Source organism: Hakea prostrata, chromosome 2 (genome assembly GCF_041222555.1).
Source record: "Hakea prostrata isolate BN-2017 chromosome 2, UWA_Hpros_2, whole genome shotgun sequence".
Classification (NCBI taxonomy): domain Eukaryota; kingdom Viridiplantae; phylum Streptophyta; class Magnoliopsida; order Proteales; family Proteaceae; genus Hakea; species Hakea prostrata.
Genome location: NC_142601.1, coordinates 72835572 through 72858202, shown reverse-complemented (window position 1 = coordinate 72858202; position 22631 = coordinate 72835572). Strand labels below are relative to the sequence as shown.

General features: G+C 35.4%; 2 protein-coding genes across 4 annotated transcripts; one reads left to right on the top strand and one right to left on the bottom strand.

Moving 5' to 3' along the window:
• Nucleotides 1–10936: 10936 nt before the first annotated feature.
• On the bottom strand, nt 10937–15772 carry LOC149026314 (uncharacterized). 3 transcript variants are annotated; one of them, XR_016171833.1, is made up of 3 exons: nt 14563–15772; nt 14029–14077; nt 10937–12982 (listed from the first exon to the last, which is right to left on the bottom strand). XR_016171833.1 is itself a non-coding variant. In XM_089146591.1 (2 exons), exon 1 carries the CDS (start codon nt 15524–15526, stop codon nt 14564–14566), a length of 963 nt encoding a protein of 320 aa, XP_089002717.1. In that variant the 5' UTR covers nt 15527–15772; the 3' UTR covers nt 10937–12982; nt 14563. The 3 variants fall into 3 exon arrangements, 2 of the variants coding, with proteins under 2 accessions (XP_089002717.1, XP_089002716.1); XM_089146591.1 differs by lacking the exon at nt 14029–14077; XM_089146590.1 differs by lacking the exon at nt 10937–12982 and having other exon boundaries at nt 13232–14077.
• Nucleotides 15773–17759: 1987 nt separating this feature from the next.
• Nucleotides 17760–21473, top strand: LOC149026313 (soluble inorganic pyrophosphatase 1). Its single transcript, XM_089146589.1, has 9 exons — nt 17760–18297; nt 18968–19097; nt 19192–19220; nt 19601–19666; nt 19814–19921; nt 20207–20272; nt 20362–20482; nt 20601–20682; nt 21021–21473. The coding sequence occupies exons 2-9, from the start codon at nt 18971–18973 to the stop codon at nt 21061–21063; spliced, it is 642 nt and encodes a 213-aa protein (XP_089002715.1). The 5' UTR covers nt 17760–18297; nt 18968–18970; the 3' UTR covers nt 21064–21473.
• Nucleotides 21474–22631: the final 1158 nt, after the last annotated feature.

The window sequence follows — 22631 nt, the reverse complement described above, 5'->3', positions numbered from 1 at the left end:
GAGATAATTGGTCATTAAGCATTATATATATATATATATCTAAAAAAAGAAAAAGAAAAAGAAATATAATAATACAATGTATTAAATAACTTGGAAGGCATTTTGATCCATCCATGTTTGAAATTTGAATATATTTAACGGCGATTAACTGTGTTAGTCGGGTTAGGACTCAGAAGTATTAATATTAATATATTGCACTAAGGGGACCAACATTACTGTGTGGTCCACTTAAGGGTGTCAATCGGTACGGTTTCGATAATTTGGTACGATACCAACTTTGAATACCGAAAACCAGAACCGTATTGTACCGAATTTACACAGTAAATTACGATTTTTGTATTTGCAAAAACGGTTCTATATGGTTTCAATATTAAATCGGTGCGGGAAAACGGTTTAAACACGGTATCTAGTGCAGTATAATTTTTGTACGAACGAACCCATGTCATTTTTGTTATTAGTTCATTAAGATCCTAATGAAATTGCGATCAAACAATTGATAGAATATAATATTAATAGAGACAAAACAAATAAATCTAATTAATAGAGACAAAATAAGTAAATCTAAAAAGATGAGTGAAAGACAAAATGAAAATTTCAAACAGAGAATTAGGGATTGAGTAAAGGTAAAGTATTTTAATTGTAAAATTACATTTATATCCCTTAATTTGGTACGGTATAAATTCGGTACTGTTGCTATACAAACAGACGATATGAGTACTTGAAACCAGAACCGTACCGAAGAAATTCAATTTCGATATAGTACGGTATGGTACAATGCGGTCTAGTCTATTTAATGAATTTTTTTAGGGTGGGGGAAATATATTTCTATATTCTTGTAAGCTAAAATAAATTTTAAAATAAATATTAAAAAAAATAAACAATATTAGAAAATGAGAATAATAATTGATACCAAAAATGCCCTTAATATTTTAGGTAAAATGTATTCAATACAACCTCTTGAGTAGTGTTTGGTATGCTTTTAACTAGAGATTTTTCAGTGCATTAAAATATATATTGAAGAGAATAAACAAAGACGAATTGGCTTCAAAATGTGCTATAGATCTAGAATATTTCAATAATGCAAACTAGGTACGTACATTAAATGTGACCTAAAAGTCAATGGTTCTATCAAGTTAAAATTTATAGACTTCGATCAATTTCGAACGACGATAAGTAAGACACTACAAAATGCATTAAGAAAATCGTATGAGGGCTTGAAATCTTTATTTTTTTAAAATATTTCTCTGTATGTAATAGTATTTTTATTTAGAACATGGGAGTTTTTTCTTATTATTATTTTTTATTATCAAGTTGCCTATGTGGTAATTTATTACCTTTTATGGGGGTGGGCAGTGGCGGAGCCACGTTGGGACCGGAGGGGCCATTGCCCCCGGATTTTTTTAAATTGTAAATATTCTTGTTTTTTTTCCTTATTTCTCTATCTTTAAATGTGAAATACTACTATTTGGCCCCCTCCAAAAATTAAAAAATAAAAATTTAAAATAAAGATGATGGGTACAAATGTCATTCATAATCTTTATCTAATGGTTATCATTAAATCCTTAATTTTAAGAAATAAAAAGTTAAATTCTAATTAAAAACTAACTCACGATTCATGAAGTTCTCCTTATATATTATCTCCTATTTTTATTTCTATTTATTCTCTCACGAATCTCCTCTTTTATTCCTTTTTTTTTTTTTTTTTTTCTCACACGTCTCACAAAATATTGAAGTAGTTAGCAAACTTCGGAATTTTCCTAAATCTTCTCCACATTAGATATTCACTCTCTCTTTCTCAAATTATTCCTTTCTCTCTCTCACACTCACGAATTTTCTATTAATTTACCTAATTTTTAATGTAGACTCCACATTAAAATATAATAATATATTCTGAGATGGGACCTACAGTGGGTCCCACATTGGCCCACATACATTCGCCATCCCCCCAATGTTCAATCCTGGCTCCACCCCTGGGGGTGCGTGAGTAATTCTACCTCTTCCATATTGGATGCTTGACAAAAAAATATTAAATATAAATAAATAAATAAAACCATAAGCATCTTACTCTAAGAAAAATATTTTGTATTGATATTAAATATTTCATTTATAATGGAGTTGAAGAACTTATCAACCCATTCAATTATCACAAAAAGTCAAATCATTAGAATACTTTTGTGACATTTTTTCATGTTATGATAATATTATACGCTTTTGAGAGAAGTGATTAGAAGTTTTACCTAAAAAATGATTAGAAATATTTGCTTTTAAAGATTTGCGGACCAACTATAATAAAAAACAACAATGAATTCATGGATAATATTAAGTTTAAAAAAAAAAAAACTTGTGGGTTTACCATCCATGACCATATATATGTATTGTAAATGTAGAAATAATATAGTAAGGTAAGAATTTTTTTTTCCAAAGTCCAACTATAAAAGTTATTCACCAATATATTATGCTATACCATGTGTATATAGAAGGTCTAAACTATATTTTATTGATAAACATAAGTTTTATAACATTTGACGGCGAATTCATCAAAACAAACACGCATGCATTAGAATTTATTATCATATTCTTACTGAGAAAACAAGGAATTGTGTCTTCATTCGACAAGTAACTCTTTGCAGTTCAAAGACTCCTCAATAAATATATATATATTTTTAATCAAAATGAATTCATGCGTTATTACCCCTTTGAATCACTCGTAAAACCAAAAGTCTTATATTCGATTTCTCCTTTCCATGCTTCTGGTTGGTAAAGGCTTGAAGCATATACGATAAAATCAGTGCTGCTATATCCCCCTAAGATGTAAATCTCTGGCATACTCATCTCCATAGAAGGAAGAGATGGAGGACACCAAGAAACCCCTAAGATGCCCACTAAATCAAAACATTTCCACATGAGCCCGAATTTTCGGAGCTCAATTTTCAAATTTTGCCAGCCTTGGCCTAGAGCAATGGAGAGGATTGTTCGTATAGTATTCGACAACCGACTCATAAACATGTCATTAAATGCTAAGAAAACAGCATTCTCGTGAAAAGTCCCTTAGTGGATTAATTGTTTGTGATCTTTCCGACGGGAGGAATGGTACTAGGGGCATACTCTCAGGTAACCAATATGCCCAGAATTGCTGGCCGAGTCCACCCGAGCCCTATGATCGGACAGGTGTCCTACCCAATGAGGATCCCCTTGCCCAGTGAAGTGGGCCCTTTGACATCTCATGTTTAATTTACATGTTTACCATTTAAGCAACCTGTTAATTTATTTTATGAAATTCAAAATTTACAGTTGATTTTTTATATATATATTTTTTGTAGGCACTACTGCTCTCCGTTTTGGTGATCTGAGTATTAAAAAAAAAATACTTGAAGAGATTAGTTTGTGAATCTTAAGATTGCACAAAGAAGATTAGTTTTTATATATAAAATTTATTTTTTAAAAAATTAAAATTGAATTTTTTCCCCCCACATATTCCATAAGATCAATCACATGCATGAGCTGTATATATGTCTGATGGTGGATCACTGGATCCAAAAATAGATCTATTATTTGTTTAGGTATGAGACACATTGGATGAAAATTAATACAGTGGGCTAGCTTATCTGATCTATTCATTCACAAAAACCTTTGAAAATTTTGAAGTGATGATGGATGCGAAGAAAATAAGTTTTTTTAGAATATAAAATAAATGAGATAATATAAACAAATTGATATTAATCTTTTAATTTGATGATGTCTCATAAAAGCAAAACAAATTAATGGGTAAAACAAAATTGGTAGATGACTGAACCAGATGAAGCCTTTTGGTAGATAGATAGAGAGATCACGTTAAGCTCTATATTAATAATTAATATAACTAATTAATTAATTAATTAATTAATTAATCTGTTCGTGTGTGATTAAGGCTCACAAACACAAAAAAATTTTCATTATAAATGTTTGGCATCTATCCGAATTTTATTTTTATTTAAAATAAGAAACCCAAAACCAAAGAACTTTCCAAGGATTAGAGAATTTCATTATCTCATGGAAGTCAAAGCTCAAGTAAGATGAGGGTAAAAGTCTACACTTTTAACAACCACTTTCCTTTTTCACTTGTTTACACATTTTTAATAATTTTTATCTTGACCCAAACTTATTTTTCATTTTATAATTTATTTTCGATAAAATTCACCAAACCATTTTTCATTCTTGACCAATAATGAATTCTTGTACTTATTTATTTTAAATAGGCATAATAGAGAATGAGAATTGATACCAAAAAGAGCCTAAGAGATCGATCTTGATATAAACTTGTGAGATTTTCTCAAGAAAAATTGTAGTTTGTCTGACTTGAACATGTGGACGTGTTTAATGTTTAAGCTAGGTACTAATCAAAACAAAATCGTAGTGTATCCAATTAATTAGATGTCATTAAATTATATTAATTTTGTTTTAGTTTTAATTAGATCTCATGTCATGTGAACTTTCATTTTAATTGGCTGGAGTTAAATCGACAAATAAGATTCCTGATATTACATACCACTAAGTGCAGAATTTAATGTTTTAGTGAAGAAGAAGAACATGCTTGCATTAAAATAATAACAACAACAATAATATAATTTTGTGATTTATCGATCTAAAAAGGTAATCTCACTTTTTACCTAACGCAACAAGAATGGGTTGAGAACCTTTGCGAGTCCCAGATCAGCTACCCCGTCTGTGCTCCCCAACGGCTTTACCACCATAAATACAGGGGACCCAGGGGTTGGGTGATGAGATCTTTTTTTAATTATTATTTTATTATTTTTTACCTGTGGGTCCCACATGAATTGTGGTGGTAAAGTCGTCGGAGAGCACTTTGTGCTCCCTTGAGGGGGGGGTGATGATCCGGATTTAACTATTGGATGAATGACATCTGAACGTACAAAAGAGCTGGACTGTTGGATATTTTAAAGCATGTTGTGCATTTGACGGTCCAGCTCTTTGAGTGCCCAAACGTAATCCATCGAGCTTGGATGGTTTGGACGCACAAAAAACTGGGCATAGAGGATCTGTGTTCTAGTCTATAGTCTCAGAGTGTTCTAACTAAGGTCATATTAGATACAAAGCCTCGTGTATATAGTTTCATCAGGAATAAAAGACATCTCTATATAGTTGTATTTAGAGGGCCTCCGTCGAAAGTGACCATACCACTTCAATCAATTTTCTTGCAGCTTATTGTCTATCGAAGCTACTCCCTTATCATCCATCTTGGTATCCTCATTTCTGTTGCACTGATTATATCTATATGAATATGATGTTTTTTAACAGTCTAAAATCCCGAATTATTCGTCATGTATAGCTGGTCGTATGGCAGTTGTATAAAATTTTCTTTTAAGCTTCAACTGAATATATCAATCACATAAGGCCTTGACGTATCTCTCTACTTCATCAATCGTTTTTTAAATCTTTGGAGAACATCACCCTCTATATAATTTTCTATGAAAAACTTTTCACCGGAATTGATGGCAAAATTTGATCCCAAAGTATAGTGGTTTATGCTCAAAGTGAAAATGACAGTATGCTTATGTAAAAGTAAAGCTAAGATTTAATTAAAGATGCTACATTGTGAAGCCTCATCGGATTATAGTTAATTAATACTTCTTATGTGATTCACAAATTTTTTTTATTCAATAAACCTTAGAACTCATGCCATAGTTTTGGAGTCTATTTCAGCTTGGCTTCTTTTTTTTTTCTTTTAATTTTGATGTTTTCAGGTTTTTCACACCACATATAATCTTATTTGCAATGACTTAAATTACCTTTCATCAATGGAAATTAATTACCCTGATCACATAAGATTCAGATGTACCTCTTCACTTTCATTTTTCATCTTTCATCATAGGGTGTGAGAGAGATGAACCACCCAACTTTGAGTCAAGAATTTAGAGAACCTTATCTGATATTTTATGTACGATGTTTTAATTACCATAGACATCTTACATGTCTCACTTGATGTTGTGGCCCTAGGGCTTCACTTAGATGATTTTATTTCTCATGTTAACGTGAATGTGACATAACCTGGAGATTTCACGACACTATATGAAAATTCCTTTACCTTTTTAATAATATAAGCAATCTAAAAACTTGACTTGTTTGCTTTGTTTGTGTTCGATTCATGCCGGAGCTTGGTTTATGATAAGGACATGACGAAGTGAATACCACAACCAACCCTATATGATGGTTGAAACAAATTTTTTAGGGACTAGTGTGACCATATCTTCTTTTTGGACCACCACCAACAACAACTAACGAGTTTGAAAATGTTGTCATCTTTTTTTCTTTTCTTTCTGGTACCCACTAGTCGATTTTTTCATGCATTTCCAAAATTTATGGATCCCACAGTATACAAGTGTCACATTATCACACTCGTTCTTTTTGCTTTCATAAATATCCGTTCATATGCTATTAGTTTACGATTGCATTCTAAAACACGCATCATGGTAATCAAACTTTCATTCAAAGGCAAATTTATCGTATTATTGTCTTCTTCAACACAAACCAGGCCATTCAGGCTGGATGGTCATCAATGAACACATCAATGAACACATCTAAAGATAAAAGAAAAAGTAAATAAGTGTTTGATGTCCAAACACATTAAATTAGTAAACCTTAAGTTGGTCTATCACCCATAAACTGAAACATCTAAGTGAAGAAAATCTTAGGAATTCAACATTTTGATTTGTGGGTCCTAACTTATCAACTTTTAAAGATATCTCTAATCTAAATCATGCAGTGGACTGTTTTGGAGACAGGACTCTGATTGGTATGATTTCTTGGAATGAATTATTGGCCTAGAATGCATGGGGCAGCCCCAAAGCTGAGGTGACACTTCGAAAACCCTTTCAAAAATAATTTTTTGCTAACTCTGTCTGAAGATTTGTATACCAAAAGGGAATATTGAAGGATGCATGACATGTTTTTTTAACCTTCAAAGCTTCCTCTGCAAGTCCTTTGCCATGAAAGGAAGACACAGTGAGCAAAGGAACAACCAGACAAGAGGAGCAAAAGGTGCAGTTCTGTTTAACCAGCATTGGGAATTAATGGTCCCTACCATGATAGGAACTGTGTTAAGTTTCTTGCTGTGTGATCTCTCATCATCGATCAGTTTTCTCACAGTGGAGACACGTAATGTAGAATTTGTATCTGAAAGTGAAAGTGGATTAATGACTAAGGCTTGACAAAGCTGAGTGCCTTTATGAATCTAATCTTGCAGTAAACACCAAAGTTTAGGTACACTTGATAATGGAAAAATATGGGTTTTGGATGTGATGAGGAGATGTGAATGAGAGCAGTTAAAGTGGATAATCATCTCTGCAATGTTTCTGCATGCTGACAATGCTGAAATCAGTGACAAGATTAGAGCCAATTAACAATCGAAACATAACAATATATCTAGCTTTATATCTCAATCGTTAAGAACTAGTGAGCTAGTCATTTAAAATCAGTAGAAAATTTTAGGATATATTCACTTATAACTCACCAAGTGTCATTAAAAAGCACCAGAAACATTTTTGATTATTCCGGAAGCAAAAATAGATTTAAAGGCTCTTGATAAAACTTGTTTCTAGAATCGAAAAATGCTGCAGTTGATGTTTATAATGTCAAATTTCATGAATACGGCTCTCTAAAATCTTTCACTTTAAACTCAATTCGTCCGAACCCATTTTTTGCTTCGAGTAGTAAACACACACTAAATGATTTTCGACCAATATCTTTTGTTTCTCAAAGCAAAAAAAAAAACTAAAAACTATTTTTACCATAACATGGGGTTTGTTTCTCTTCAGACTAGGATTTTATGAACTGTTAAATCATCTGGGCGTTCAGCTGTGCTGGTTCCTAGCAATTTTCCAATAGCAAATAATCTCCTTTATCATACACAATATTCATCAGCAAACCCAGGGAACAGGTATGTGGTGTGGGTTGAGGTGTGCTTAAAACAATTAAAACGCCCCCTTTGATAAGTTGATGAATTCAATGAGTTTTTCAAGAACACGACAAATAGAGAAGCCTTCTTTTCTCCTTTGTTCAGGGGTTGGATTGTTTTACCTTCTGATCTCTTGTATCATGAAATGCCAAAGTCCCATTAATTTATTTTGAATATCAAACTGATTGATGAAGTCCCTTAATTTATATTGAAACACCTTTTCTTTGAATTTACCTACATTTCTTAAACTTGTACAGAAAACTCTCATATACCTAAAAAAGTTTGGTTTCTTTTTTCAGAAGAAAAAAATGTCTGGTTACATGCATAATTGTTATTGATTATGCATGTGGTTGAGCACTTTTAATGTTTCTACTTTCTATTATGATAGAGAGAAAGAAAAGAAAATATATGATAATTGGCAGGTCCATTATGACAATGAGTAATACGACTTTTAATCATTTTTCTTTTAAATCAACAAGATGGAAACTTCCTTGACTTGTCATCATAATCATCTCCTCATAATTTAAATGTGTAAAATGTGACATTAACTATTACATTTTTTTTCTTCTTTTTTTTGTGTATATATTGTCTAGTTGCGATGAATTAGAATAAAACTTAGTTTGATTTTAAGTCGACAAAGTGGACTTTTGACATTAAGATGAGGACTCTTTGAAAGAACCAAAGAATAATGCTAAGAATTTGCATTGTTGTAAAAGATCAAAATGTAATCTACAAATCCATATTTCTAAAACATAGAAAACATATCCCATAGGGCATAGACTTTGTTGGTTTAAGAAAACAACATTTTCATGAAGGACTTCGAACATATGTCGTGTGGTGTGGAAATCTGGATCTTCTAACCGTCTACATAATCGTCTGTGTTTCTCTCACATTTCTTCATCACATATTAAGGATGAGAGGCCTATCTTTGGGTTTTGATAAAATGAATTAGAGGTAGGACTCCTAGTGAGACTCATGTGGGCTCCATCCTTAATGTGTGAAGAATAGGTTTAAGAAGAGTATAGACCTCTACCCGTAGGGTAGGAAATCCTAACTCTGTGGTGTGGGGGAGGGGGAAGGGTGAGGGAAATTGCTTCAGTCATGCGCATTAAAATGCGCAGGACTGTCATTTGAAATTTCGGTCCAAATTTCGATTCGACAGCAAAAAATGTTTGGCTTGATAGTCTTGTCACTTGTGCATTAAATGTGCAGGACTGAAACAAGGTTCGGGGGTGAGGGGTGTAGAAAAAGGAGGACTTAGCGGCCTATAGTGATGCATTCAGCTGCTTTGCAGCTTTATGGGTAAACTAGGCATGTTCATGAGATGAGTTTGGATGGCTACAAGTGAAGTGGTTTGGACTATTTAAGGACCCCTAGCCACATGGCCCTGGGGAACCATTGTCCTCTCCATGGTTTTTCCGTTTATTGAGTGAATTTCTAGTTTCTACACGGTAGCCTAGCGAGTTCGGATCCTCATCCCGTAGGGGGAGCACAGGCTGCTCCCCGATGGCTTCCCAACCACACAAACACGTGGGGCCCACAGGTAAAAATTTGAAGTTTTTTTAATTTTTTTCAAAAAGTGTTTTTCACCTATAGGCCCCACGTGTTTGTGTGGTTGGGAAGCCGTCGGGGAGCAGTCTGTGCTCCCCCGACGGGATGAGGATCCGGACTCTAGCCTAGCCACGTTCAGAGTTTAGTTGGGCTAGGCCCACTAGGCCCATCTCTATTTCAGACTTTTAAATACAGAGGTGGGCTAAAACCCAACCCGCACTAAAACCCCTCGAAGACTATTTGTAGAAATGCTCCAGATATTTTCATTATTTAATTACCCAACAAAAAATAATTCGTTACACAGGGACAAGGACAATACGGTCTAACTGTCTAAGAACAGGGGTATATCTCGTCAGGAAAATTATACAGCCATCTAGATAAGCTATTTTCTTCTGAAATTGCTTCAGTAAATGCCAAGACCATCATTCAGAATATTAATGGTCTAGATTGATTTTGATCCGACGAGTCAGATTGTTTCGCATGACAGTTGAATATTATTGGTTTAGACTGATTTTGATCTGACGAGTCAGATTGTTTTGCATAACAGTCCTGTACATTTAATGCATCGCTAAAATCCCTAAAAGCTATTACGCCTCGAAATTGCTTTAGTGCTGCTTATTAAATGCTCAGCTCTCCTCTGAATGGTATGGATGAATTATGGTTCTGTTTTGGGTTTTTTTTTTTTTTTTTTTTTTTTTTATTTTAAACCACATCACTGAATCTCCAAAAAAAAAAACGAAAAATCAAATAAAAAAACAAAAACCACCCCTTTAAATCTGGATCATTAGCAGCACTGAAGCCAAATAGCTAAAACCTAACCCTAAATATAGGATTTCAATTTTATTTTCTGGAGTGGTCTCTCTATCTGTCACCGTTAAACCTGGATTTCATCTTACCCAAAAAAAAAAAAACGCAATGAATCTCAGATGTTGTGTTTTTATTTGCATGATAGAAGTATAGTTTAGGGTTATTGTTGAGGGCGATTCTTTGTGGGTGGATACTTTTAGTTGATAAAATGTGTTGCTTGATCAAGGTACAGGTAACAAAAGCGTTCTTGGTTTAGCAAGAGATGGATTGAAATTGAGTAGGAAAAGAAAATTTGTCATGAAGTTTAGCTGTCAATGGAAAAGAATTGAATTACCATGAAAAAATAAATCATCATAGCAGAGGTTTACACGGCGAGAGATGCAATAGAACAAGTGAATTAAGGAACATGAAACAGTCTCTCCTGCGGAAAGAATCAACTTGTTCTGAGTTGCTTGCTCACCGGTATCCAGAAAATCTTACTGCACCAGAATACGCAAATGTATTGTTTTGATCAACCCCAGTATTCTCTGTTGGGATAAAGTGTAAATACTTTTGCAGATTCTACATGAATTTTTGTTCAAGTGCTTTATTGCTACACTTGAATGTAATATTGCAGAGAATTTTTGTCAAAAAAATTAGCCACCATGTAAAGCTTGATATTGTGATGTAATTATGATTGACACATTTAGTGTTTTCTAATAATGGAGAGAACAAGTGGTTCCACTGAATTTCTCTCATGAACACGTGAATGTCCCAAAACGTGCCAACAATTCGTGTTCCTTCTCAACAGTGTGCTTAAAATCTGAGAATTTTTCCTCATTTTGATTTGCTTAGAATCCAAATCATACATTTTTTAATTGTGTTGTACATTTTATGGATTAGGACCTGAGTATGAATTGATAATCTTGCTGCAGCAGGAAAACCAGTTGCAGCAGACGATCGTGTTGTACATCTTTGGTGGACTAAGAACAGAGCATGAATCGATGGCCACAGCAATTTTCAGATGATCAGCATGGTTAACAGTACAGCAAGGAACTTTGCTTTAACAAGGCAACAGAACAGGTACTTTGTTCAGCACAACAATCATTTCTCGAACGGCAGACTAAGGTTGGCATCCACATTCTGTAGCAATCGGTTATATCACTTACAAGACAAAAAAAATCCTAAAAATCAACCATGAATATTTTCGCATGGATTAGTTCAATCTGCAATGAATCAGGTTTGTGTGTCCGTCACACTGGTCAGCTCTTCTTCCTACTTCTCAATTCCTTAGCTCTTACTGATGTGCTTCAGGTTATTCATATTTCCAAAGAATTACTGTTCATTTCTAAACTAAGAAAATGAAGTGTTTTGCGAGCTCCACTTTAAATGTCTTATTCAAGGATTCCAACAGGAAGAGAACTCTTCTTCAAAGCTGACTCCATTATGTTCTTCATCAGCCCTTTTCTACTCCACCCATATCTATTGTCATTGTCTTCCCTTTATCAAACATCTCAATAGTTGTGAATGTTCTTCTGGTCAACTTGGAAAATCAAGAATAATTTCAAGCAACAACAAAGAATCACTTCGGTCTTGTTTTTTCCAACATTTCTTGATACATTCTCCGCCCTTCATTAATTTCAACAACTCAGATTGAGAATCCCTTTGGATGCAAAACTGAGGGTTACTCAAACAAATGGGGATTTATGGTATGTCAAATTGAGTTCCATAGTTTTCTAATTATCAGAATTTGCAGTGTCTACAAACTCATGGAAGAGTATTTAACTATACTTCCTCTGCTAGAACAGGCTTCTATGCCACTTTCACTTCTGAAGTGATGCACTCCTTACTGCCATTTTTCTCATCAACCAAATGCCCACCCCCTGTTCTTCGAAATATTACTCCCTTTGAAAAGTTCTCCTAAATATTGTATTCTTTGCTACTTTGGTTGTACATGCTATTCACTTCAACTACTATACAATTGCCACAAACTAAATTTTTATTCTAGTGCCTGTATCTCACTTGGTTACAACTCCTCGTAAGTCATATGAAAGCTATCCATCCACTGGCAAATCCCTGTCTCTCAACATGTTGTATTCAAGGAAAAATCTGAATCCTTTATTTTTCTTCATCTTGTTCACTCAACCCATCAATTCAGCACCTACAGATATTCCACCTCCTCTTTCAGTTCTATCCATTCTTCTTCCTTCACCATCTGTTCCTTCATCTTCTCGTCTTCTGTCTCTTTACCCCATATCTCTTTCACCTGCCACCATATGCTGCTCCTTCCGTTGCTATTTCTTCTCACCCATAGCAAGGTGTCACCTAGGCCTACAGGTGCCTTGGTCACCCACATAATAAAACCCAGTAACAAAGTAATAACAGCAACTCTCTAATAATCTGGAGTTACCAAGGGAAATTACAGGGATGCAAACCAACCAAATATGGAAGGCTGTTGCAGTTAATGTGGAAGAGGTTACTACAGGATTTTATAGATACTGGCAAGCGGTAGACTCAGAAGCAAATGTGCTTAACAGTTAACTAGTAAACAATGCGAGCATGATACATGCAAACTTGGCCATGAGTGAAGAAGCTTTGGGTCGCATTCAACCTCCCAACACATAACCAGTAGTGGAAAACCATGGGGCTTCCAACTCCTATAACTCCTTCAACAAACTTCGATTTGGCCTCCAACTGCAAGCAAAGGATTGCAACTCTCAGCCTTATCAATTGACACAACTGGTAGCTCAAATAGGATGTGAATGAGAAACAACTTTTGTAGATCAAACCTAGCGGCAAACACAATATCAGATCTGATCTCAGGTTCAAAACTCTGGGGCAAGAAACTCCAGTTTGGTCACCTAAAATAGGAGAGCTCACAACTAAAGTAACATCAAAGGGGGGGGGGGGGAGGACAAGGAGGTAACAACAGCCAAATTAAGGGCCTGCTTTCATTACCTGAACCAGAGAAGCAATAAAGAAGAAACTGCAGATAGGAAGACTAACAGGAAAAAGAAGGAAGGCATACACGAGAGAGGAAGAAAAGGGTGGGAGAGGGGAAGAAGCTTGCACAAACACCACACACCATGCAGGGACAGTAAAACTACAATCCACCCAACAACTTCCATTAAAAGCATATACATAAAAGAGTAAATTATGATTTTCATAATTGAAGTATAATAAAAGCTATAAAATTCAAACCTCTTTCCTAGCTGCTTCCTGAAACTCAGAATAATAAAAGTAGAATAAAAAGAAATGGGAAAGCTTCCCCAGATCTCTGTTAACAATACAGAATAAGAGATCGTATATCTCTTTCCCAAATAAAATAAATCCTATCATCCTGAACCAGAACAATGTATGGGATCTGGTGTTTCATCTAGGCAGCTTCGGCCTGGCCCATGGAATAGACCCTGCATCACCTTCCCTTCCAAACCTACACTTTGGTGTAATAATACTTGTGCTACATAGCTAACAGCCAAACTTGCACCAAATATGTAGCAATTGTCTTTCACTATGTCGATGAACTTGTCGTATCCAAGCAAATTTGTGTAAAATACATCCTTACCATCCACCAGCTTGCTAATATTTTACCAAGGCCCTAACCTCAATGCAACACAGACAGCTCTTGACCAAATTCACTGCTTGGATATTTCCACTGGGGGGAATGTAAGGGAAATGCTAATATGTAAATGTAACAAATTAAGTTGGTTGAACTAGTTATGAGTTTAACCTGTCCACACCTTGTAAAAAAGGAGATCTTCTATTCCATCTTCTTGTATATGTGGAGTTCTGTTATTGAAAAGGTAAGCAAGAGAGAACCCTTTGATTAATTTCTCAATTGCAGAAATCCACATTAAACAAATAAAACGGACCTAAATAGAAAACAGGTAAATCCAACTATACAAGTGAAACACTGAAGATAAGAAACCAAACAAAGAACATCAACTATAGCTAAAAGAAAGGGTAATGGGAGCACTATTGATGCATGTTATTCAACAAAGTGAACATTTTTGACAAATTTGAACTAATGTTAGAGCTCATTCGTCTGAGTAGTAAGAAATCACATCATTTAAAGACATCTACAGTATCACTCACATCATAAAACTGAAAACATACCAATAACTTACTAATAGAACCGATAATAAGCGCATACACCTATTTTTCCAATTGATAGTAGAGATGAGAGACTAGAAACATATACTAGCCAAACACATCTTTCGTTATGTACACAGTTCTCATAGGGCAACAAAAGTACACAGACATTTCCTCCCTACCTCAGATCTCCATATTTTCCATTTGAATACTACTCTTCAACGGTACATACTCGCCGAGATAGCCACCAAGATGATCATACAACGCACTCTTATCAATCCCTTGGTTATGATAACTCTTGCAGACATAGTAGAAAACACTCTGAACTAACAATCCTATCAAATTCACAATAACCAATACACCAACCAAGAATCCACCAACGACAATCCTACCAAACGCTCCATGATTCTCCCCACCGTGAACGACAAATGATCCAAATACGCCACCAATTGTCCCGCAAATTGATAAATACCCAAAAACAAGCATGGCAGCCATCTGGGTCTTCCCCTTCAACAATTCCTTACTCTTCTTCATCGCTGCGATCCCATAAACCGGTTCAAGAACCGACACAACACTAGCGAGGTGCCAAAGAGCTGTAATGTAGACATGAACGACAAGGAAGAGACCAATGATGGTAACAAGGGCAAACAAGAAGAGGAACAGGTTGTGGGTATCGACGGCTATTATGAGAGCAACAAGAGATGCGATGAACACAATATCATAAGTGACCATGAGCAGGGAAACCCAGAGGAAAGTGATAAAGAGGCGCTTGAAAACGGGAGGAATTGCAGACATGGTGGAAGCAAACGAGACGGGCTTTGAGGTATAGACGGAGGCAACGGTGAAAACAACTGCAGCGGTGGAAAGGAGAGAGAATGCGAATAAAAAGATAAGATAGCAGAACTGAAAGATTAGGAGGCGAGTCCATTCCTGTTGAAGTTTAGGGTTCGAAGGAGACTGGGATTCGATTTGTTTCAGGAGAGGATGGGTGAAGAGGGAATGGGCTAAGATGGCAAAGGAGAGAGGGAAAATCAGGGTTAGGGTTATGAGAGAAAATGTCTTTGGAGCTGCTTTTGGAATTGCGACTGATTCCTTGACGATTTCTGTGAGACTCAGAAACTGGAGCTGTTCTGGTGCAATATCCATGGAAAAAATTGTTCTTTTTAACCAAAAACAGATCTTTTTTGAGGGGTTTTTGTGGACAAAAAAGCTGTTTTTCGATCAAAGATTGTTCACAGAGAGAGAGAGAGGTAGGGTTTGAATTTCAACTGAAGCTTCTAGCAATTGAGTACAAGAGAAAGAGATAGAGAAAGAGAAAAAACGAAGAGGATTCCTACTCACCGTTATATGAAATCTCTTGCTGGACTTATTGTTGATAAATCGATTACACATGAAGAAGAATTTACGGAAAAGGCCAAGAGTTTTAGTTTTATACGTATGTACCTACCATAAACTTTGCATTCGATTTTAGAGGGGATAAAGGGGCATATCGGAGATTCTAGGGTTTCAATTAGTTTTAGCCTTTGAGGTCCCAACTCCCAAGTCACAACATCAATTCTTTGGTTGGTGTCAGGCTGTCATGTTCTTAGTTCTTTACCAAAAACACCAAAAGACGCGTTCGTCATTTAACTAAATTAGAAAATTTTGATTCTAACTTGGATTTTCTTTATATTAGAAGGTGGGTACCATCACATATACCACAAAACAGTTGTAAATTTTTTTTTGGGTAAAGAAAGAGTTATAACTATGACCTCTTCATTAAGAAGTACCTAGGTAACATTTGAATGATTTAGAATTACTTTGGGATGATTTATTTGAATGATTGATTTTTAGAGAGGCCAGATACTTTGCCTGATGGATGGTGGATTATGTTCTCTTTCACACCGCTTCATCATATATTTTGGACTCAATAGTGTAATTTATTTCAAAATCACTTTTTTTAACACTAAAAATGCATTTTAGAATAAATTATGGGACACTTATTATTTTTGGGTGGTCACTAGTTTCACTCAAAAAATAGTAAGTACGATATAATTTTATCGACATTTTATTAACGTTTATAGGTGGGCCCAACTCCAAAGTTTGTGATGAAGAGATGTGAAAGAGGTAGAAGATCTGAACTCTTTATTGGATAGGTTTTTCCAATGGACTAATAACTAGAATGCTGAAATAAAAATGACTAGATTGCATGGTTCGATAGAACGAGGGTTAGACCACTCCGGAGATGCGCCCACATTTTTCATGCACTACAAGAAACCTAACTTTGAAGGAGTTAAGAGTACAAGAAGATCCAAATCCCATGAAATTTGGGAGATATAAGAGGAAGGAAATCTACAACCCAACTGGATTGGGAGACCAAAAAGGAAACAAACGCAATCCTATAAGGAAAACGGGAACCATGGGATTCCCGAATCCAATCAAACTCCCAGAGAATGAACAATGCAGATAGAAGCTCACCATGTGGATCCAACGATCTAAATTTGAAGGTAAAACCAACATAAACTCGGCCTTACAACAGGACAGGTCATGGTAAGTAAACCACTCTAAGCTCTTGGTGACTTTTGCATTCAGGCTCTGTAGTCTCGTAGAGTCTTTTGAGTGATGTATATTCTGACTTGATCATCGGATGTGATTTTCCAACCACTATGATCGGCCCATGATTGACTTTATTTTGTAGGCTTTTCTCAATTAAACGGATTCCAGACGCATCATATTCTCTTAATGTGTTGTGAAAAAATATAAAAGGAGCACATAGTTTACCTTGATGGATAGACGATCAAGATATTTTTGGGGGAAAATTTTGTAGGATAGTTGTGAAAATATATTAGTAGGATATTGATAAAAATCTACCAATAAAACCAGTCAATTAAATCTCAACCATTAGTTAACTCATCATTAATTTTCTCCCACTGTTCATTGGTAACTTCGTATCATCGGTTGTATACTCAGAGAGTTAGAGGAGCTTCTCCTCAAGTAATAGAGATAGATTTTGTTACAGAGTACCTTGGAACAACATATAGTCAATTTCCTATAATAAACCTTTAGACATGAAATTCTTCTAAACATTTGAGAAACAGATTGGGATTCTATAGAAACTTTATATTAGAAAAACTTTATATTGTTGTCACTTGATGTTTGGGTGAGAAATCATAACCCAATTTCCATTGGTTCTTAAGGCCCTAGGCTTTCCTATTGACATTGATGAAAAAACAGAAAAGAAAGAAAGGCTTTCTTATTGACAATTGGAGAAAAATAAGAATTACTTAATGACTGATTGAGATTTTGTTGATAAATTTTAATGGCAGATCTTTATTGACGTCCTGCCAATGTATTATCTTGGCAATTCTGTCACCGCTCACCACCTTCTCATAATTTTTTTTTTCTCCATTCACACCATCCTTAGATGCAAAAATAAGTAATCGATTGAAAAATTTCCAAACCCTAAGATTTGAGTTGGCAAGGTCAAATTCTTAACTATTGTGAAGTTGGTAGACACGATGAGATGTTGATTTTTCTTATGTCGTGTGAGAGAGTGGTGGGTTTCTTGGTCGTTGAACGAAAACACTGGAGGAAGAAGAGGAAGAAGAGGAAGAAGAGGGAAGCACATCACATCACCACATGGGAATTCGCTTGAAACGGAGAAATCGTGCCATGAGAGAGATAAAGGGAGGAAGAACTTACAGAGATTTGGATTCAATGAAACATGGAAGAGGAACCCACGTGTTGACCTTCGCTTCATGCACTCCTCATCACCCACGTTTAGGGTTGACCGATCACCAAACACTATTTCCATGGCCATGGCCTCCTCCTTGTCTTCTCCAATATATACATACAACAGCACAGGCAACCCAAGAACAGAAACCCTTCACTCCTTCTCTATTCTAACAAGTCTTTGTGTTTGTTTTTGTTAACTTAAGGTGCGTTCTGCTCTCCGATGCCTCTTTTGTTCTTCATTCACGTCTCTGCATTTTATCTGGATATGATTTTGGGCTTTGTCATCTTTGTCTCATATTCACTAATTATGAAATCTTCATTTCTTCTATTAGATTTACAATATGATGGAAATTAGAATACCCAGTTCATTTTATGTTTGTTATAGTTATGATTTTGGGCTCTGTGATCCTTCGATCCTTTCTTTTCTCTAAAAGCTTCTGATTCATGTAATAGGAAATGGGTTCTCAAATTGCTATAATTTTCAACCCTATTCCATCAATTTTAGAAGAATGGTAAAAGGTTCAGGCTGCCAGGGCAAAATGCCAGGGTTTGAACCGATGATTGCCATGTTCTGTAAGAATGACAAAGGTTAGGGCTTCCTGCAACCTCACATTGACTGGATCAGCCCTCTGGGTAATGGCTTTTCAAATTATAATTTCTTCATCAGTGTCAGCTTCTTCCAAGGTTTACTAGGTATCCCATTTGTGGAAGTTGCTCTACTGAACCACAATTATATGCAATTGTAAGCTATAATTTAATCAAATACTTTTGTTGCTGAAATATAGATCTCTTCTCACTCTATGTGCATGCATTATCCCCTAAACTGAATGAGCAGAAGCCCTGACTCCATGCCTCTGTCCTTTATTTTTCCAGAAAATGAGTGAGGATGCAAACGGAGGTGAAGAGCAGGGTAAACGTCCAGTTCCTCGTCTGAATGAGAGGATCCTTTCATCACTCTCAAGGAGATCTGTAGCTGCACATCCTTGGCATGATCTTGATATTGGTACCTACATCATGACATTTTCATCATTTAGATATTGAATATGTATAAAAGCAACTTTGTGGCACTAAAATCATCTTTGTAAATCTCAATACAGGACCTGGAGCTCCTCAAATCATCAATGTTGTACGTATTCATTCAACTGATTCTTAGGCATCTGTACCATTAATAGATACAACCATGTTTTCAAAATGTGGTGCCTACAGGTACCATATTTTTTAAGAGTCTTTACTCTCTAAGGTTGAAACCTTAGCATGGGCTCGTGAATGCACAACTTTGGCTTATTTGACTGTATGGAGAGATTACCAGTGCCTTTTTCCATGTGCAAGCAAGATTGGTGCAGTGGACATGGGGAGTGACTTGATTTTCCATGAACCGCTTGTACAAGTCACCAATGTGACTCTGAACCTTCTCTGCATATCATGGCTTTCTTGCTATGCTGTAGGCTTTAGTTTAACTAACCATTCCTTTCTTGTATAGTTCTTGAACTTCTAAATCTGGCACAGGTTGTTGAGATTTCCAAAGGAAGTAAAGTCAAATATGAGTTGGACAAGAAGACAGGGCTGATAAAGGTTTGTATATACTGCATTCATTTTTTTCTTCCTGAATCAAGAAACATGTCAAGAATTGGACATATAGGTTTTTGGGAACTGTTACTTGCTTCTCTTATTCCAATTCTTTCTAGTTACCACCCTGCTGTTGAAATGGATTTTTGCCAGGTTGATCGTGTCCTATACTCGTCGGTAGTTTATCCTCACAACTACGGTTTTATCCCCCGCACATTATGTGAAGACAATGACCCAATGGATGTTTTAGTCATCATGCAGGTAATTAAGACTGTATGGATGCAACCATTTGATAGACATTTTTTTGATATTACATGGCCATTCAGTGATACATTGACATCAGCCATTTATTCTATTCAGTTCAAGCACAACAATATCTAGTTGTGGTGTTGTATGCATATAAAATTTTTGTTATTGTCTTGTTTTTGTATAGTAGATCAGGATGAGTAGGCTCGGGCTTGATAGATTTCCATGTAAATCTTATTATGATTGCTATAATTGATTGCAAAAAGTATCAATAACTTTTCTCTATTGATATCTGAGCAGGAACCAGTTCTTCCAGGTACTTTTCTCCGAGCCAGGGCCATTGGTCTCATGCCTATGATTGATCAGGTCTGGTTTATGTCTAAAAAATGATTTGCAATCACTTGTTCCTGTTAAATTATACATCAGTGACAATCAAGTTGTGCGTCTGTACACAGGGAGAGAAAGATGACAAGATCGTTGCAGTATGTGCTGATGATCCAGAGTATCGTCACTACACTGATGTCAAACAGCTTCCCCCTCATAGGCTGACAGAGATTAAGCGTTTCTTTGAAGATTGTATCCTTATTTTTAACAATAACAAAAAGATTCTGCTACTACCCAGGCACTAAAGATTAAATTTCACATTTGCACTGCAAGGAAAATTGTGTTCTGTTTTCCTTTACAAGTAATTCAGACAAAAAGAATGAGAACAAAGAAGTTGCAGTTGATGAATTTTTGCCTGCTGAAGCTTCTCATGAAGCCATCCGGTATTCCATGTAAGTTTCTCAACAAAAATGATCTTCTATCAGATATGTGAGGAGATTACTGAGTTCACTAGTAACTAATAAGGCCAGAGAAGAGTTCATACACTGGGCTTGCTTTGGTGAAAGCTCTAGTATGCAGTTATATGATGACCCTCAGAAGACCTGATCACACTGACAATTGAGTTGTTACCATTAAGTGCCAGTGAAGACAGTGTGGGTCACATTTACCTCCATGACAGAGATTGATCATCTTCTTCAAATTCCTCAGGCCCATGAATACACAATTACTCTTAACATGGTTCTTTTGCTATTAGATTTGCACCTAACATGGCTATTTTTGTTCTGTGTAGGGACCTTTATGCTCAGTATATCATGCAGACTTTGAGGCGATAGGAATCCTTCCTATCCTGGCTGCAATCGTTTATGAAACCATTCGATTCATGGAAAGGAGAGAGATTAGGATTCTCCACAATAAATTTTGTATTCACAGCTTTGCTGATTTTATTATTACTATTATCTTGGTGTTAAATCATGTATTTGTTTAATTTTATTCTGCTATAATTCACATGTGATGTGAATTTGGCACTTTTGTTATGTAACTTTTTTAATCTTAATGAATCAACTCTGTTTCGCATGCTTAATATCAGAGGTTGCTGCTTAACTGTTATAACTTGAAAACAGGGAAAGCTTGTACCAAATGGTTCTGTTACCATGTTTAATTATCCAAACCTAGCTTAAGCAAAATTATCTGATCTCTTAGTCGCATGTTTACAAACTAGTAACTTTTTCATTTTTTATTTTTGGGTAAAGGAATCTACTATATTTTGAGTTTAGGTTGCAAAATTAATAGAACTAGTAATCTTGTTCAAATGAAGGATTTTTGGGGTCATGTTACCTTGTCTTCGTGTTACATAGAAAGCTCTGAAAACTTGTAATGGTGATTGAGGTTCTGTTTGTAGTACTGTCACTTTTTTTTTTCTTGAATAAATTACAAATTGCACGTTTTAGTGAGACTTAAACTCTAACTTACACGCTTTAATGCGTTAAGTTATAAATTGCACATTATAAAAATTACAAGTTACACACTCATTACTTTCCATTCAAAATTCTGTTAAGTTAGGAGTGATGTCTATATTGCCATCATTATGATATAATGACCAACTCTCTCACGTCCAACCCTTAAGTGGGTGAAGGGAAAATCCCTATAACTTAGAGTTTAAACGTGCAATCTGTACTTTACTCTTTTTTTTTCTTCTTCCCTTTCCTTCATTTTTCTCTTTTTGTATTATGGTAACAAAATGATAAATTTTCAGCGCTATTCCAAGATATAACCCTTAAAATTAATGTCACCCCTAAAATTATTCAATTTATCAATCAAATCTCTTATAGGTAGAAATATATTAAAGACACCCTTCTATTAAGAAATCATAGTAAAGTGTGTAATATAAACAACTTAAATATTCCAAAGGATAAAGATAACCTTAACGAAAAATCCACATTTGATTCATTAATTCCTCATTCTTCTCCCAATCATAAATCTTCTCTCTTTCCTTACCTGACACGTAATGTTCTAATAAAGAAGTTTGAGATAGAAACAAAATTCCTTTCCACCAACGAGGGTAGGTCCAAGTGGTAAGCAGCTTAGGAAACAAAATTCCTTTACACCAACGAGGGTAGGTCCAAGTGGTAAGCAGCTTAGTTACCTTAAGTAAGGTTCCGGTATCAAATATCCAGTATTTGAGTTTGAACTGTAGTCGTATTCCTTGAATCTGGATCTTCTCCGCTCCCCCATGGCTTCTTGACTACAAAAATCAGTGGGTCCCACTGGTGGAGAAATTTTTTTTTTTTTTTTTTAAAGTAATTTTCACCGTGAGTCCATTGATATATTTTTTTTTATTTTTTCCAAAATATGCTCTCCGTCGGGTCGCTGATCCGGATTCGTATTCCTTTATAGCCAAGTC

Coding starts and splice junctions, on each gene's coding strand:
- LOC149026314 (XM_089146591.1), bottom strand. CDS start 15,526: ATGGATATTGCACCAGAACAGCTCCAGTTTCTGAGTCTCACAGAAATC.
- LOC149026313 (XM_089146589.1), top strand. CDS start 18,971: ATGAGTGAGGATGCAAACGGAGGTGAAGAGCAGGGTAAACGTCCAGTT. Junction 20,273..20,361: donor TCATGCCTATGATTGATCAG/GTCTGGTTTATG, acceptor GTCTGTACACAG/GGAGAGAAAGATGACAAGAT. Junction 20,683..21,020: donor GAAGCCATCCGGTATTCCAT/GTAAGTTTCTCA, acceptor TGTTCTGTGTAG/GGACCTTTATGCTCAGTATA.